This window comes from Neomonachus schauinslandi, chromosome 8 (genome assembly GCF_002201575.2).
Source record: "Neomonachus schauinslandi chromosome 8, ASM220157v2, whole genome shotgun sequence".
In the NCBI taxonomy this organism is placed as follows: domain Eukaryota; kingdom Metazoa; phylum Chordata; class Mammalia; order Carnivora; family Phocidae; genus Neomonachus; species Neomonachus schauinslandi.
The window spans coordinates 3,875,288-3,892,527 of NC_058410.1; the positions used below are offsets into that span (position 1 = coordinate 3,875,288).

The window sequence follows — 17,240 nt, forward strand, 5'->3', positions numbered from 1 at the left end:
CTACATTCCATTCGTGGAAAGAAATAAAATCATTCCAATTTACATTAATATTTCCAGGCAACCATGACCATCTAACTGATTTGTCATTCAGAGTAAAAGATAAGTAATTTATTAAAGGCATTTAATAAAAACTTTCTTACCTGTTTATTCTTACTTTTTTGGTTACCAGTAAAATAATTATTGTTGAATTGTTTTGTCTAAGTAATTTTGACAGTGAAATCTGAATGACAACTGGGGTCATAATCTTCTCAACCCTAATAGTAACCACACTACCTGTGAAATCCAGTCCAGGGAGAAAATTGGTTCCTTGCGTCCTACAGTGTGCCCAGTTCTGTTAACATTTCTTGTTTTGTGGATTTACGAGATAAATCTTTTTTGAGGTAAAGCTTGTTAGAATGTTCAGCCAACAGAAGTAAATGTTGAGGTGTATATGTGAATATAAACAAGACTGAATTATTTCAATATTATGCAACAGCCATAGTTTTGTTTTCATGTTCTGTTTCTGTTTAATGAATTTACCTGTTGAATAAACAGATGACAAATTCGTTCTTCTAGAAGCCCAAATCCAGAAATATTCTTCCTTTAAACCACAAAGTGCTTATTAGGAAACTCCCGCATCAAGAAAATATGGAGTTTCCTGATCACGTTGAGGAATTTGGATCTTCACACGGCATCTGTTTGGGGTCACAGGAAGGGTGCACAGAAGTCTCATCAGCCATTTAGTCTGCCCCAATAAAGATGTGTTCTTAAGGAAAGTGAGGCTGTAAAAGTGATTTTAATTAAGGAAATGGCCTAAAGGAAGTGGACTGATGGGAAATAAAGGAGCCTTGCAAGGGATCGGTGTCCCAGACACAGGAAACAGACCAGGCAGGGTCTCCCAAATAGCCAAGAATCTGTGCATGGGAGAGCCGCTACATGAGAGGCTCGGCCACAGCGACGGATGGGCGTTCTTAATATGCCGTCTGCCCTGGTGGGGGCAGGCTCAGGACCCAGGGCCGGGCTGTGCCCCTGGAGGGGACCGTCTGTGCGGTTACAAGAACTAAGGCAGTATTTAGCGGAGGCGGATTCCCGAGACTCGCTAGAATGTACATATGAGCTGGAAATGGTCACATCTCATTTGCCCCACAATTTTGTATCTTTCCTGATAATTTGCCTTTTAAAGTATGTAATTTGCTTCATAAAAGGTAAAGTCAGTATATTAAAATTCCTTACTAATCAGCGGTTCGTGCCATAGATTTCATTTAGGTCACTAGACCAAATCCATTAAAATTGTAGGGGTATGTCCGTTTCAAGTCTTCAAGTAGTTTTTTTCTTTTTCTTCAAGAAGAAAGATGAAACCAAACCACATTTAGAAAAAAAGAAGTCAAAATGTGAATGCAAAGCAACTGAAAAAGAGGACTAATTTCTTTGGAGGTTGGAGTTTGCAAAGTGTTGGGAGGCAGCTCCCATCACGCATGCTGAGAACCTGCGTCTGCTCTGGCCTTGTCTTGAGCTGCTTGCGCCGTGGGGAAGTCATTCATTTCTCTGCACCTCACATTTTTCATATATAAACAAAAGGATTGGGGTAGATTTTTTTCTTCAAGGTTTCTTCACCCTGTACATTTGCAGAACTCCATGAGGATTTAGGTGGCCCCAGAGCCATGCCCAACTGTCTTGATGACAGCAATGATACTGAGGTGCACCGTAACCCTTCCTGGGGCAGTGACAGAGGTGACCCAGGTCCTTCCAGTTGAAGCAACACTGCTTCTCTCCCTGCCCACTCTCCTCCCAGTTGCCAAGTAATGCCTGCTATTTAAGCCTTATTCCTGAAAATGCACAAGTCTTTCTAGCCTTTATTGTAAGAGTGCAAATGCCACGCTGACCTGTTTTGTGTTATTGTGTTCTAGAGATCGTGTCATTGGTTTGATGATGACTGCCTGTGATCTTTGTTCTGTAACAAAGCTGTGGCCGGTGACAAAATTGACAGCAAATGATATCTATGCAGAGTTCTGGGCTGAGGTATGTTTTTGATTTTTATATGAACATTAAAAATGAGAAAAAGTCTGATGAGAAAGTAAATATATGGGTAAATTAGTAACAATGTCTTAGTAGCTCAGGTTGCTTGTTACTTCAAAAAACAGTATACTGTCAGTCACATGCAATAGGAGAATTAGCATTTCTACACAGATGCAGACATACAGCCCATGAGATTGTGGGACCCCAGTGTCACAGGCTGTGTATGTCTGCAGTTGGAAATTGGGGACATAATTACCTTGTACCATAGACGTACAAGATTTTGTAAATACTCCAGATGGTCAATTCAACGACCGATTATGAGTTCCATAGAATATGTGGGCTTTTAACTCATGATACCCCTGACATGTGAGGCAACCATGGAACTTAATTTCTTTTTTTTTTTTTTTAAAGATTTTATTTATTTATTTGACAGAGAGAGAGATAGTGAGAGCAGGAACACAAGCAGGGGGAGTGGGAGAGGGAGAGGCAGGCTTCCCGCCGAGCAGGGAGCCCGATGTGGGACTCGATCCCAGGACCCCGGGACCATGACCTGAGCCGAAGGCAGACGCTTAACGACTGAGCCACCCAGGCGCCCGACTTAATTTCATTAATACCCTCTTCTTGACTGAATTATCTCAATTATCAGAAATGTGTGTTTGAGTTCTCATTTTGCTTTCTGAATTGTCCAAGAAGAAGTAGAACACTCTCTTATTAACATGAACCCATAAATACCTAGCCCCCTGCATATTCAAAGATTACTTTAGGGAAAAAAATGAAATAAAATGTTTGTGTACCTCATTTGGTTTGAAGAAGTAAAGGTAAATTTGGAGGGCCAAGAATTTGGTCGTTGCTAATTCAAACCATTCAGCCTCACCCGTATAAAAGAATGGATGTAAAAAGTAAAAACCAGCCAATCATTCAGTTGATAGTTCAGTAGAAAAGATTTATAATGTTATTTTTTTTCACGATGGCAAAGCCAAAAAAAAATGCTTGTTGGGTGAGAACCACAGGCCTGGAGTTGATTATACTCACAGTGTTATTTCTCCAGAATGCCTACACACTGTGCATGCAAATTCTTGCATGTTTTTTCTTATTTTATAGTGTGTATCCCAGGATCTAGTTACTATCAGACTTAATTAAGAAGGTTGTTTTAGGTATACATGTCTGAACTGTAATCTCTGACTTTATTAGCCGTTAACTTAATTTGCATATGTGTCTAAAAGTAGTAACCCAGAGTACATTCTGTAAATATCACATAAGGAAAACTGGTCTGAAGCTAGCTTATTGTTTTGCAAATAATTTTATTTAGCTAATATAATTCATACTTTCATAATTGTATTTGTATTCTAAAATATGAATCAAAATGTGACAGATATGCTATGTAGATTTCCCTGCTCTCTTTTTTGCACTGATTAAACAGTCCACAAAGACTGATTAAGCTCCCAAAGTGCACATGGATGCTGTCTTCAGGGACCTCACAGTCCATGGGAGGAAGCGGAGGTCATCACTGGGTCTTGCTGGCTCACTTCCCAGATGTCTGCTAGATCCCATCTCGGCCCACCACCCACCCCAATTCCTGCCCCAAGACTTGGCCACCTCGTGCCTGAATCCCTGCAGCATTCTGACCTAGGTCCCTGCCTTTTCCTTTAGACTTAGACTAACAGTCACACACAGTGTGGTGTTTGATGTCCTGGTGCTGGAGATGGGCATCCTGCTGTAGCACGTGGGATCAAACCTCAGACCAGCTTTGTGACTCACCTCTGTACTTTAGTTGTCACATCTGCAGGTTAGGGATGACTCTAATGTTGTTCCCAGTCTGTCCCTCCATGCTGTTGTGATAGAGACAGAAGTCATGAACTTGATCTCCAAAGCCCACTGCTTCACCAGGCTCTTTCCTCGTCTCAGCCCCTCTGGCTTCCCTAAGTCAAGTCCCTCTCGCGGCCATCAAGGTCAGCTTCTCCCCCCACCCCCGTGCCCCCCTGCCTGCCCTCTGCAGCTTCCTCTGCAAGCCCCACTCTGGGCCAGTACTTCCTGGGACGCATACTCTGCAGTACTCCGTTGTTTTCCTGTGAAGCACTGATCCTTATTTGTGAGTACTGTACATAGTCAAATCTTTGTTTATCCACAGTCTTTTTACTTACTGGACTTGTAATATCCTTGAGCAAGGGGCCTGGTTAGTTTCATTCACTTAGAACAGGAATGGAAAAAGTTTGAGAACCACGGAACTAATATTTAAAGTGATAACACGGGAGGAGAAGCTGGACTCAGGTGCCTCCGTCCTGCCGATAGAGCCCGTCCTGGGGGTCCTGTCATTTGTGCTTGGCCTCTGTCCTGCCGATAGAACCCTTCGTGGGGGTTCTGTATATTTGTGCTTGGCCTCTGTCCTGCCGATAGAACCCTTCGTGGGGGTCCTAGTCATTTGTTCTTGGCCTCTGTCCTGCAGGTAGAGCCCTTCATTTGTGCTTGACCTCTGTCCTGCTGATAGAACCCTTTATGGGGTTCTCATCATTTGTTCTTGGCCTCTGTCCCGCACATAGAGCCCTTTGTGGGGATTCTCCTCATTTGTTCTTGGCCTAGTTCCGCAATAGAACCCTTCCTGTGGGTTCTTGACATTTGTGCTTGGCCTCTGTCCTACCAATAGAACCCTTCGTGGGGTTCTCATCATTTGTTCTTGACCTCTCTCCCACACATAGAACCCTTCGTGGGGGTCCTAGTCAGTTGTGCTTGGCCTCTGTCCCGCCGATAGAACCCTTTCTGGTGGTTCTTGACATTTATGCTTGGCCTCTGTCCTGCTGATAGAACCCTTCGTGGGGGTTCTCCTCATTTGTTCTTGGCCTCTGTCCTGCCGATGAGCCCTTCATGGGGGTTTTCGTCATTTGTTCTTGGCCTCTGTTCCGCAGATAGAACTCTTTGTTGGGGTTGTAGTCATTTGTTCTTGGCCTCCGTCCTCCACATAGAACCCTTCGTGGGGGTCCTTGTCATTTGTTCTTGGCTTCTGTCCTGCACAAAGTACCCTTTGTGGGAGTTCTCGTCATTTGTTCTTGGCCTCTGTCCTGCGCATAGATCCCTTCGTGGGGGTTCTAGTCATTTGTTCTTGGCCTCTGTCTCATAGATAGAACCCTTCGTGGGGGGGTCTTGTCCTTTGTGCTTGGCCTCTGTCCTGCACATAGAACCCTTTTGGGGGGTTCTTGTCATTTGTTCTTGGCCTCTGTCCTGCAGTAAAACCCTTCGTGGGGGTTCTCGATGTTTGTGATTGGCCTCTGTCCCTGCAATAGAACCTTTCGTGGGGGTTCTCATCATTTGTTTTGGACCTACATTAGCAAATCTAGGATGTTTTTAGTTCTCCACCTTTGATTTCTGAAAATAAGCATGATTGTGAAGTAATTAAAGTAACTGAATAATGAAGAAATGTGAGGGAATAGTGGTGTAGCAAGGAAAAAGTTGGGGTATGTTAAGAAAGAAGATTTTAACAATCTTTAACAAATAACTAAAAAGAGGAAGATAATTTTTAAAATCTATAAAATGGGGACAAGAATATCTAACTCCTAGTATTTCATGATTAAATAAAATAGTATTTATATGTTACCTATCCCAGAGCCTGCAAAATAGGAAATCTGTAATAAACATCTGTGACTGTAACCTTTACGGTGATGTGTAGCCAGTTATACTGCATCTTTACTAACACATTTTAGCAGACCAGTCTTGATATACATTATTTCTCTCTAAAGCCTCGCTTCATCCAGTTCAACACACGTGAAAATTCATTTGGAAAATAAGTGAGAAAAAGGCCTTGAGGTTATTCCATGCTTTGTTCTTCTTGTCATTCCTCCTCACTATTATCTGAGTCTCCTCTTGTTACAACTTTCACTAACCTCTGCACAATGGAACCAGGAGAGATGCCTGCATTCCTGGTAATTTCACTGAGAAAAGCCAAATGATGATACATTAAGTTTTTATTGTTTTGACCTTTGTTTGCATCAATAGCCAGAAGCATTATCCATTGTGAAGAAAATTAATAAATAAAGGGAACAACTCATTAATACCAAGACTTTATAATGGCTTATAAGTTGAGAAAGCTTGGTTTTTCCTGTTTCTCTTAGGGCGATGAGATGAAAAAGTTGGGAATACAACCTATTCCCATGATGGACAGAGACAAGAAGGACGAGGTCCCACAAGGCCAGGTATGAATTCTGTTGAAAAGTCAAATAATTTCAGGCAGTCATAAAATCACACGTGAATTAAAAGTATATGCCATCTTGTAGAACCCAGGACCACTTGAAATCTTCTGCATTTAGACGGAGTTTGGGGATCATAAGGCCAGGATTAGGAAATCGTAGTTGGGTTTAAAGAAGCCACAACTGCCCGAACTGTCAGCTCTTTCCACCGATGGAATCACAGTAACCAATGGCTTGAAATGGAGGGATAAAGGAGTTTGAATTGTTAATATTTTTAACAAGCAGAAAATCTTTTGTCATGGAATGTGCAAAGGTATTTTTTAGAGAGTAACATAGATTTTGATCAGGCCCACTTTTCCTAGTGAATAATGCACAGTATTTTAGTACATTTTGAATTTTGTCTTACCACCAGTTGACATTAATTATTATTTTTTCAGGTCTTACCACATGATTTATGTCAATGTTTTGATGTTTTGACAGCTCTCGTGCCTGTCAGTTTTGCATGTGTGATGCGATCTATTTCTCAGATTATAGTCTTTTTAAACTACCCCTCTTCTAACACCATAACAGGAAGTTAGTTATGGACAAATAATTATAGAATTTCGTTTAGAAAACATTTCAGAAAACTCACAGGATGATGGTTTTGGATAAGTTCTCAAGCTTTCCTATTTCACTTAAAGTTAATTTATTCACTATTCATACCAAAGTTGAGGCAAGTCCCCAGTTTTTCAGAGACGTCAGCATAGAGAAGGGCCGCGTGGTTTTCTCACCCTCGTGGTCCTCGGTTCGCAGTGTGTTCGTGTGCTTAGCCGCTGCATCCAACAGGGTGCTCACTGTTCTTCCCTGCTGAACACACACCGACATGCCCAGCCCCACGTGCCTATTGCATGTGGTTCTTGCAGTTTAATTTCTTTTTAATATTGTTTATGGAACTTTCCCATATATTTGCTCACAGAGATCTGTCTTTCCTGTCCGGCATCTTCTTTTCATGTCCTTTTGTAAAGGTCCTGTCTCATTGTGTGATTATATAAAAAAAAAAAAAAGGGAGGGGGAGAAAGAAAGTCTCTGGAGACCAAGCAAGGCACCAACAGCCAAGGATAGCAAGCCCACGAAACACCTGCACAGATTCCCAAATACTAAGTTGGAGAAGAGGCCACCTGTAGAAGAATAGCAGGGTTGACTTTGAAATGTCTATGGTAGAAAACTAACTTTGACTTAGAGACAAGAACAGTGCTTGAATTATAACTTGACTGATCTATAAATGGAATCTCATTGAATGTTGAACTTGGGTTTGGGATGAGCCTCTTTTTATGTGTGTTACTTCGCAGACGTATTTTAAGGCATTTTTAAATGCACTCTGCAGCAGTATTCATTGAGCCCAAATATCAGGCAGCAAAGCTAGAACATTTAATTTTATAGCTAGGTTTGAGAAATAGAAGCCTCAGCTGGGAGGTTGTTGCTAACCTGCACTTTTGTGTCTTGTTGTGCGTGGCCCTGCACGAGGCAGCTGGGGTTCTACAACGCTGTGGCCATCCCCTGCTACACCACCCTCACCCAGATCTTCCCGCCCACCGAGCCTCTCCTCAAAGCGTGCAGGTATGTACCACTGCTCAGGCTGGGGTGTGATGTAACAAAAGATTGAAGACTCCGTATGGAATTTTCCTCTCCATCAATGTGTGTGCTGTGTCTTATTACAGTAAATGTCATTTTATGGGCTGTGTGTTTGCCTAGGTAACAAGTATATGTTAAGAGTATTCATAAAGTCCTTCATTCACCAAAAAGGAGCAAGAAGGTATCTGGTTTGGGTTTGGGTTTTGTTAGGACCCAGGGATCCATGCCCAATGCGTTTTTAAAAAGACAGAACCATAATGTGTGTTTGGGACTGCTCCTTGGAAAGAGGCTCAGCTTAATCCCACAGTTTATTGTGTAAATGAGGAGGGGGGAGCCTTGACTGGGATCTTCTTTCTCTGTGAGTTTTACTTTCTTCCCAAAAGAGATAATGAGCCCTCTGTCATCCGTCCCAGCTTCTAAATCCTCTGCATCCTTTTCTCATTGCTTTTGAGGGATGCGCTCGGCTAAGAACATTGGAATTTTTTTAGGATTTTCATGTTACTTTGAAAAGAAGTTCCATCTGGGGAGGTCAAAGGGCAGTGAGCAGAGCAGCCCTGTGTATTGATTTTCTGCAAGAGAACTGGTGTCCTGCTGATTTTTCCAACTGTTTAGCCATGGAGCACCCTTGGGGGTTGGGTGGGCACAGTGGGGGACAGAGGACAGAGGCAGGATTTTGAACAAAACCAGAGCCTTTGGATATTCCCACCCTCTGCTGTTGAAACTCATTTCATGAACGAATTATTGTGAGGAAAACAAACAAAGAAAACCAACAAGGAGGGAGATGTTTTTTCCTATGTAAGTGATGGTTTCTCTTCTCTGCTCTTGGGGAGGTGAACATAACTTCCCAGCTGATTTTGTTGAGCCATCACTGACCTTAATCAGCGGTTAGTTCATTAAAATATTATCTTATTACATAAGGGCTAAGCCATGTGGATAATATGGAATGTGAGCTGGGACTCATTCCTGATGGAATCGGGTTGGAAAAGTCAGTGCCCCACCAAAGAGAAATGGCAATATCAATCAAAATCCATGTAATTAAAAAAAAAAAATCCTAGGTAACAGTCAAAAGTCCTTTCCTATCCAAAAATTATCTGTATTTTCTGTTAAATATCCAGAACCAGCAGAATGAGTGCTTGCTGTCATTATCAAGCACGAGGATAGGGATTCCTCTGTCTCAGCAGCTTTGATGCATTCTTGCTTCATTGACTTGGCTGAACCATATAATCTCTTAAAGGCCATTTTAATCTTATTAACACTTAAAAAAAATTCATGTGTCATTGGTGTCCAAGGAAACGTGGCAACATTAGTGTAGGTCTTTTTTCCAGTAGATCAAAAATCTCTTTAAGTTCTGGGCAAATAATATGTGGTAATATGGCACAAAAGCTAAAAGTGTTCCATTTTTCAGGTTATATTTTAGAGATTTCTTTTGTCCAGAGGTGTCTTTGCATTATGTGTGCTTTGTATGACTTTTGTGTTTGCTAGTGCAAGGTTCCCTTCTGATTTTGGCTTTGTATATAAGAAAGCAAGGTGCAAGGTGGGAAGTGTTGATAAGATCTCTGCCCGGTCAGCCACGTGGGGCGAGGTGGTGGTGGTCACACTGTTCAAGGAGATTAGGATTCCCACAGCATTTGAACAGCAGATTTGGAAAGAGAAAGACCCGTGGAGAGGGGGGCGAGCAGCCTGCGTCTGAGACCACAAGTTGCCAGAACGCGAAGATGGCTTTACTGCAACAAAGAAATTTCTAACATTGGTCCTACGTGTAACTTACAGTGACTTTTTATATAGGACAGTGTTCAAAATAAGGCTAGTCCCCAGTTCCCAGTATGAGGTGGCAGGGACCCCAAGCTGGCACCCTGTCTCTGCCCGCAGAGCGGGAGCTCCTGGCTGGCGGTGCTGTGGCCGAACGTTCTTGCTGCCCAGGCCTCCCTTCCTCCCCATTTACCTCCATGCTCTTGGCTGGTGCACCCTGTGGCTTGTGCCCCTTTCCAGGTCGTCCTTTCTCACTGATTACGAGATGGTGTGTCCTGATCTGAGCTCTCCTGTTGCCCCTGTCGTTTGGAGCTCCTGGACAAGGTGGCCTTGTCCAGGACAAGGCCAGCCTTGCTGGCCACAGAATGTGCTGCCGGACCACGTCAGGGAGACGTGCTGGGACCCTGCCCAGCCACAGCAGGCTGGTCCTTGTCGGCCTCAGAAGGGCACCAGAAGGCCATCGTGCTCGGCTATACCTCGGGGGCGGGGGGGCAGAGGGTGCTTAATGTTTGAGACTGAGCCCAGAAATCCTTCTTAAACACCCTTGTCCCCACATCTTTTATCCTTAGGAATAACCTCAGCCAGTGGGAGAAGGTGATCCGAGGGGAGGAGAGTGCGGTGTGGATCTCATCCCAGCCAGGGGCCCACGGGCCCTCGGAGAAGCTGCCTGTGAAGATCGATGACTGACGGCCACTCGATGAGCTGTCCCACCTAGACATGCTCGTCCTGCTTCTTTGACTTTTCTTCCTTTTATTTTCACGGGGGGAAACCTACACCTGGTAACTAGGACACAAGCCTCTCGAAGAAGGTAGCATCAAGGAAACACGTCAAGCCGACGACTCCCCACCAGTCTCCTCTGTGACGCGTCAGAGACAGTGATCAACCAGGACCACCCCGTGGCCAGAAATCAGCCGTCCGAGGGACTCCAGTTGTCTTGCGAACTGGCCTTTTTTAACAGGCTCACGTTGCTGAGGCCTTAGTGGGCATGGACAAGAATTATTCAGAAGGGGGTACTTTTCCATTGTATCTTTCTAGTGAGGGGTTAAAATGGTACTATTATGATATTGTGCTTTGGCTTTAACACCAATGTTGCTTTGATGTTGTTGGTTATAAATAGGAATTTTTACACATTACTATTGTGAATGTTCGTGTGTGACCTGCTCGTCATTAGCGTGAACTGTGGCACAGCCTCAGGACGAGTGTCATCGAGGTGACGGTAAGAGGTGTCTTCCTGCAATCAGTGATGGAGAATAGATTCTTGTCTCAGAGCCTCGTGAATTAAAAGTTAGGTGGACGAAAAGTGTATTCTCTAAGTTTATACTAAAGGGCTTGGGTGACTAGATCTAACACTAAAGGAGGTAGACCTTGTATCCTCTTGAGAAGAGATGCAGATATACATCAGAATAAATCTCAAAATTCCAAGTATCAATTCAAAAAATGTCAAAGAGTATTTTTTATTTTTTTCTTCATTGTAGGCAAATTTGTAAACACTTTGTGTAAAGAACAAACAGAAGCAAGGCATATGAATTTTTCTTAACAGACAGGTCTTATGGGATGTCAAATGTGAATTTTAATAATGATTTCTTTATATTTTCACTTGGTGTCATTGCAAAATTTTAGACTCACATTCAAAATGAGAGGTTTATTCTACGGATTATTTAATTAAAATACCATACATTTCTCTTAAAATCAAATTAAACCATAAAATTTAAGTCTTGTGTAATTTTTACTTTGCTCTGCTGCACCCATCCCCCAGTTTGCCCCCTGCTTTGTGCTCCTCGGTCACATTTCCTTAAGCACTCTGTCCACGACAGGAAGTAGGAGAGCACCGTGCGAACGCATCGCGGCGCATTTCTATTCTCTCTCCTCTGCTCCAGTATCAAGCATCTATATCCAAACCTGTAGTTTGGACAGTCTTCTGTATAATTTTTAGTAGACTAATATTACTCTACCATATAAGTGTTGCGAAAAAATACACAAAAGTAGTAGTCTGGACCCCTTCCTACAAGGATTATAAGCCAGTCACTTCTGGTGCACATTAGAGCTGTCGAGATTTTTAGCACAATGGCGAGGTCACCTCCAGAGCTGTGGTTAGTCCTGACCTGAAGGAATGAGAGAACTAGAGTCTCAAGAAGTGATCAGCAGATCCATAACAGACAGCTTATCTGCTATTCACTTGGCAGGAAACTGGAATATTACTTTTGATAAAATAAATTTTTAAAATATTCTTTTACATATTCAATACTGTACACATTGTTATTCATATGGTTTTTTGCAAAAAAGAAATCAGATGTTCCTACAACATGATTTCAGTTGTAGCAGAGTTAGCTATATAGAAACATTGTTCTTATTTTAAAATTAACACTATGTGTTCAATTTCCCTGTGGGCTTCTGAAAGTTGCCATCTTCCCTCCCTGGCACTCCATTTGCTATTGTAATTATACAATATGAGGTAAAATGAAATATCTAAAGAGAGAAATACCACTGTGGCTAGACATACATAGTACAAAAGTACGTATGTATAAGGGATAGAGATGCAAACACATCTATAGAAAGTAAAAATCGGCCTCATTCTTCAAAACCTGATTTTTTGTGTGTTGGAAAATGTGAGCAGAAAATGTCCTTTTTCATGTTAGTGCATTTATAGAATTGAATTCTAAAATGTTGCATGTTTTTCTGCACTCAGATTTATGAAACTGGACCCACCAAATCGAACTTCAATCCCAAGAGTTGGTAGTCGTGTAATGGAACTCCACTGAATCACAAGGTGGTTGGGAGGAAATACCCCTGGCGATTGTTTAGTTAAAAGGATCTTAAAAGGATGCATGAATTTTGCTTTTTGATATAGAAAAGAGTCCTGAAGGGAGGGAATCTTATGGCTATTTTTTGCTTTTTAAGGTTGCTTTTCTAAAATTACTACAGAAAATTCTCTTATTTCAATAGAGCCAGATTTCTTATATTATTGACATTGTACTTTGAACAGTTTTCCAAAGAACCATACTTGGGTTTATTGGTTAGTTGATTTCTCTTGAAATATTGTCATAATCAAAGCAAAGTTTGAACAAAGGAAGGACTGTATTCTAATGTGAACTGTTAGTATTCTTAAGATCTACTTAGGAATCATACATTTACCTAAAATGGGCCCAAGATGCAGTGATATTTAGTCAATAATCTGCTTTGGGAAAAAATGCAGTTAGGAGTATTTTTATATTGGGGCAGATATACTTAGCAGACAAACTTTTGAGCTCTGTTCTCATCTTTCTCCCAGATCTTTTCTTGAAAGGGCAGATGGTTTTTATTACCAAAAGTTTTAACAAGTTTCTCATTAAGGCAGTATTCTAGATTGGGCCAAAATTTCCCTGTTCAGTATAAATTTGGTAGCCAGCTGTGAGTATATGTAGAATGTTTGATTTGTGGAAGTTTTTATTGGTTGTGCTGATTTATAATGGACAAAGTTTTATTGTCAAATGCAGTTATTCCATTATCTTCCCAGAGACAGTGAATATATTTTTTAACTAGAAATTTTCTTGGAAATGCATGCCAACAACATGAAATATTGAATTTAGGCAGCGGAATAAAACTCTAAAAATTGCAAGCATCTTATTAATTAATAGTTGACTTTGATTTAGTTAGTTAGGAAAACTTAAATAAAATGGATGTGGAAAGTAATTCTCAAAAACGGCCCTTTTCCTGGGGCCAGGATTGAGATCCACTTCCCAGCTCTCACTATCTCTACGGGGCTCGTCAGAAACCGGTCATGGAAGAGAGACCAAGTGGAATTACTTAGCATAGCCGTCCCCATCCTGGACTCTTCCTCAGTGGGAAGGCATCTGCGCAGTTGACACGGTACCACTGGAGGTGACTTGTTCTCACAGCGACACAGACAGAACTACTTTGAAACTGGATTTGTTCAGTGTAGGTTTCCTCTTCTTAGCATGCGTTTTAGATAGCTTTAGATTTTTTTTAATTTTGTACAACCTCAGTGACTTTGCTTTATTGGTATGTTCAGGCACACTAGATATGTTTGTACATGATACACATAGATGCATAAATCCTTAGCCACCTGGATTTTTAAATAGATTTAGTTTGGATATTATGTTTCTGGTCTTTTATCTCAAAATTAAGGTTTGAGCTTTAATCAGACTAAATTATCACCATGCCTTGGCCTGTGCCTTTATTTTAAATACTGTAATTTTACTTCCTTGTTCATATATTTATTATTTTGCCTTTCTTGCTTAACTAGAATTAAAAACATTTAAAGGGACATGTCCCTGGTTAATTGGATCAAATTGAAAGGATAGGACCATTCTCTCCTCATCAGACTTCTATCCTTTATTTGATGTCATTCACACATACCCTGATGACTATAACCGATGAACTGTACAGATGCAGTCTTTTTTGCAAGAACTTCCAAGAACTGTGGCACAGTTATGGTGGGTATGATTTTGTTGGGTTTCAGGTACATATGCATGATTTAGATTTTGAAAATCACTTCTAACCTTTATCTATTTCAGACATGTGTTTGCTTTCTACACTTTACTGATTTTATTTAGGGTTTAATTCTTTAAAGACTTATTTAGTCACATTAACGTATCCCTTTTATTGCCTGACTTTAAAATCTCTGTAAAATGTAAATTAACCGAGTATGCTGTCGCTTCTTGCCCCCCTCCCCCTCCCCTGCTTGTCAGCAGCGCATGGCTGTTCTATTTTACCTTTGCCCAAGTATCTACCCTGATACACATTCTGCCCATTTCTTTAGGCACTTAATCTTAAGTTTAAATTAGTGATTCCCAATGCAGTACTATACCCTGTCTGTTTTTTGTCTCTTTTTGTACTGGATATTTTGGTTGTCTGAAGCATTAGATGCATTTCTGTGATGGTAAAAATAGCAAAAAGGAGAGAAGTTTCAGTGGTGTTCTGGTTCTAAATTAAAAGGGTGGGATGAAGAGAAAGACATTAATGTTTCCCAAGAAACAATATTTCAAATTCAAAGAAACATTACTGTCTTCATTCACTTGCTGGGTTCCCCACCCCCCCCCCCCCCCCCCCCCCCCCCCTCCCCCCCCCACATTTGGGCCCCCCTTTTTAGCGGGGGGAGGGAAAAGGGAACCCCAAGGGTGGGGGCCCCCGGGGGGGCCCCCCGGGGGGGGGGGGGGGGGGCGCGTGGGTCAGTGTCGTCCAAGGACCCGACCTGCAAGTTAAGATCTGAATCCAGTGTGTCAAGTAGAGAAGTCAGTTTACACATGTCAGGTGTCAGCTGATAATTTTGAGGTACTATGTATTTGCAGAAGTGTAAATGGAAAATTTTTATTCCTACTGCAAATGAAGGTTGCAAAGTGTATCATCTGATCCTCCAGCTCACCTGGAATACTATTAGACCATGGGTGTTGCAGCTTTTGTTTTTCCTTTAGCCACTTGAATAATACCCAGTCCTGGGCCATCTCTCCAACACCCAGTGTAAATGCCATAGAGGAGTATTATTTCCCATAGATCTATTGTATGGTGTATGTTCTATGCATGCCTTTGGTGTGCACACTGAAAGTTCAACAGATTGATCTGGAGAAGGTATTTCTATACAATGCCCCGACCTATTCACCAGACCCAACCCAGTGACCATTGTGAAAAAAATGTGCTCGCCCAAACACTGTGAAATTTACCAAAATTTATAGATATGCAGCATCTTGAATCTTTCTGAAAAGAAAAGGCGGCTTTCTTTACAAGTCCATAGGAACAAAGGAGATCCTATATCCCTACCTAGTTAAGGTACCCACAAGTTTGCTGGCAGTGATCGTGCTGACCCAATACTGCCAAGGTGTAAGATGGGTTATAAGCTGTCCAAAATACAATGCACTTAATAGACCGATTTGCAGAGTTGATGGATCTGTGTCCAAAATTTTAGTGGGCTCTCTTTTGGAAGGAGAAAGAATTTCAAGTAAATAATATCCGACTTTATTATAGTTGATGAGTTAGCAAACTTAAAACAATTATTTTATATGTATGACATATAAAAATCTTTGTAAAATGCACAAGTGCAATAATTTAAAGAGGTCTTAACTTTGCATTTATAAATTATAAATACTGTACATGTGTGTAATTTTTCATGTATTCATTTGCAGTCTTTGTATTTAAAAGAAACCCTTACCATTATGTTTGTATAATAGAACAGTAATCATTTATTATAACCGAGGCAACTTGTAAATAAATTCATAATTCAAACTGCCAGTAGATATGCATATATGGGTGTTACGCTGCAAAATCTAGCTTTGTTTTACTTACATGCTTCGGGCAGCAAGGAATTTTTTGTTGATATGTAACTATACATACAAAGTATATATATGTATGATACATGAAATATATGTAGAGATGTTCATAATTTTAATGGATATCCTTTGGTGTGAATAATTGAATACAGAGTTTTTAAAATATCATTTTTCACGTTTATCATTTGCTCTCATTTGCGGGGAAGGTAAGAGATGTTTTGTCTGTTGAGGAGGAGGTGCAGCGACGCAGTCAAACTGTCTGCACGCACGCTGGGCCCTGTCCGCGTGGAAGCGCCCAAGTTCACGGTGGCTTGATGTGGTGGGTCTGCTTCAGCCATTTCCAAGCAGAGAGGACGAGACGACCTACGATGTTAAATTGTGTATCATGATTTATTAACTCCACTGTATAATTTTAAAGGTTTGGAGACTATGTGGGAGAAGCTGGTCTTTTAGAACGAGTGCTTCAGATTCCAAAGCTAGTGGCTTGGAGTGCTGACTCTGGGACTCCTGAAATAGCTCCCCTGGCCTCCAGGGGCCCCCGGAACCATCCAGATTCACTTGGCCAAGAGCAGGAAGGACTCCGGTTGTATGCATGCTTATGTGTGTAAGCCTTGGGATTCTCTCTGTTACAGTAAAGAAAACGTTCTGGGTTAAACCTCACATCACCTGTGTTCCACGATAAGTATACTCATGGCTTTATCTGGACAACTCAGCTTAAAGAAATTGTGTTTATGTGGCTATCCCTGCTTACCATCAGGTGGTAAATATTTAAGACCAAAAAGTCAGAAGTTCATTTGTATCCACAGACCCTCCCTCACCATAAACGTATTAGAACTAAATTTGGGAGTAAACAAAGTAAAAGTTTCCTGGAATAAAGACCTGTCACATTGTTAAATAAGAGAGTCCACAGTCTTGTTAATTAGACAGAAGCATAGACAGCCCCTAAAATGGAATTCTCCTGCAGCACCAACCCTCACTAATGGAAAGCCCTCAGAGTGCATAGCACTGTATGTGTTGTAGACAGGATTTTTGTTAAAGTATTCATTTCCTGTGAAACCGAATAAAATGTTGACTGTGCTAAAACGAATTTCATGAATTAATATATCCATAAACTTATTTGGCAACTCATGTTGCAGATTGGTACTCTGTAGAGACGATCTTAATTTGAATCCTTAATTATGTACATGTCTGATTTTTCCATCAACCCTCTGTAACTCGAGAGCTTTGAGGAGAGGGACATTTCCCCATCGTATCTACGTCCTGAAGCAAAAGGAACCCTGAAAAGCAATACGTATCAAGCCAACATGCGTTCAGTATGCCCACTGGGCACCTGATGTGTGGAAGGTGGAAGGAGGGAATTAGGAGCAGAAGGCAGGACACGACATTTCCGTGGGTTTGGAATCGACTGCTTCATCTCCTGGAAGCCTTCACAGCTTCGCCGTCACTTCCT

The 17,240-nt window shown here is 41.5% G+C and overlaps 1 protein-coding gene across 1 annotated transcript in view; it reads left to right on the forward strand.

Moving 5' to 3' along the window:
- The window catches only part of PDE10A (phosphodiesterase 10A), a 175,705-nt gene extending 165,217 nt beyond the window's left edge, over nt 1-10,488 (forward strand). The window contains exons 20-23 of the mRNA XM_021693209.1: nt 1,887-1,998; nt 6,096-6,176; nt 7,678-7,766; nt 10,100-10,488. Coding sequence (XP_021548884.1) covers nt 1,887-1,998; nt 6,096-6,176; nt 7,678-7,766; nt 10,100-10,217 — 400 coding nt within the window. The 3' untranslated portion in view covers nt 10,218-10,488. The remainder of the gene's footprint in view (nt 1-1,886; nt 1,999-6,095; nt 6,177-7,677; nt 7,767-10,099) is intronic.
- Nucleotides 10,489-17,240: the final 6,752 nt, after the last annotated feature.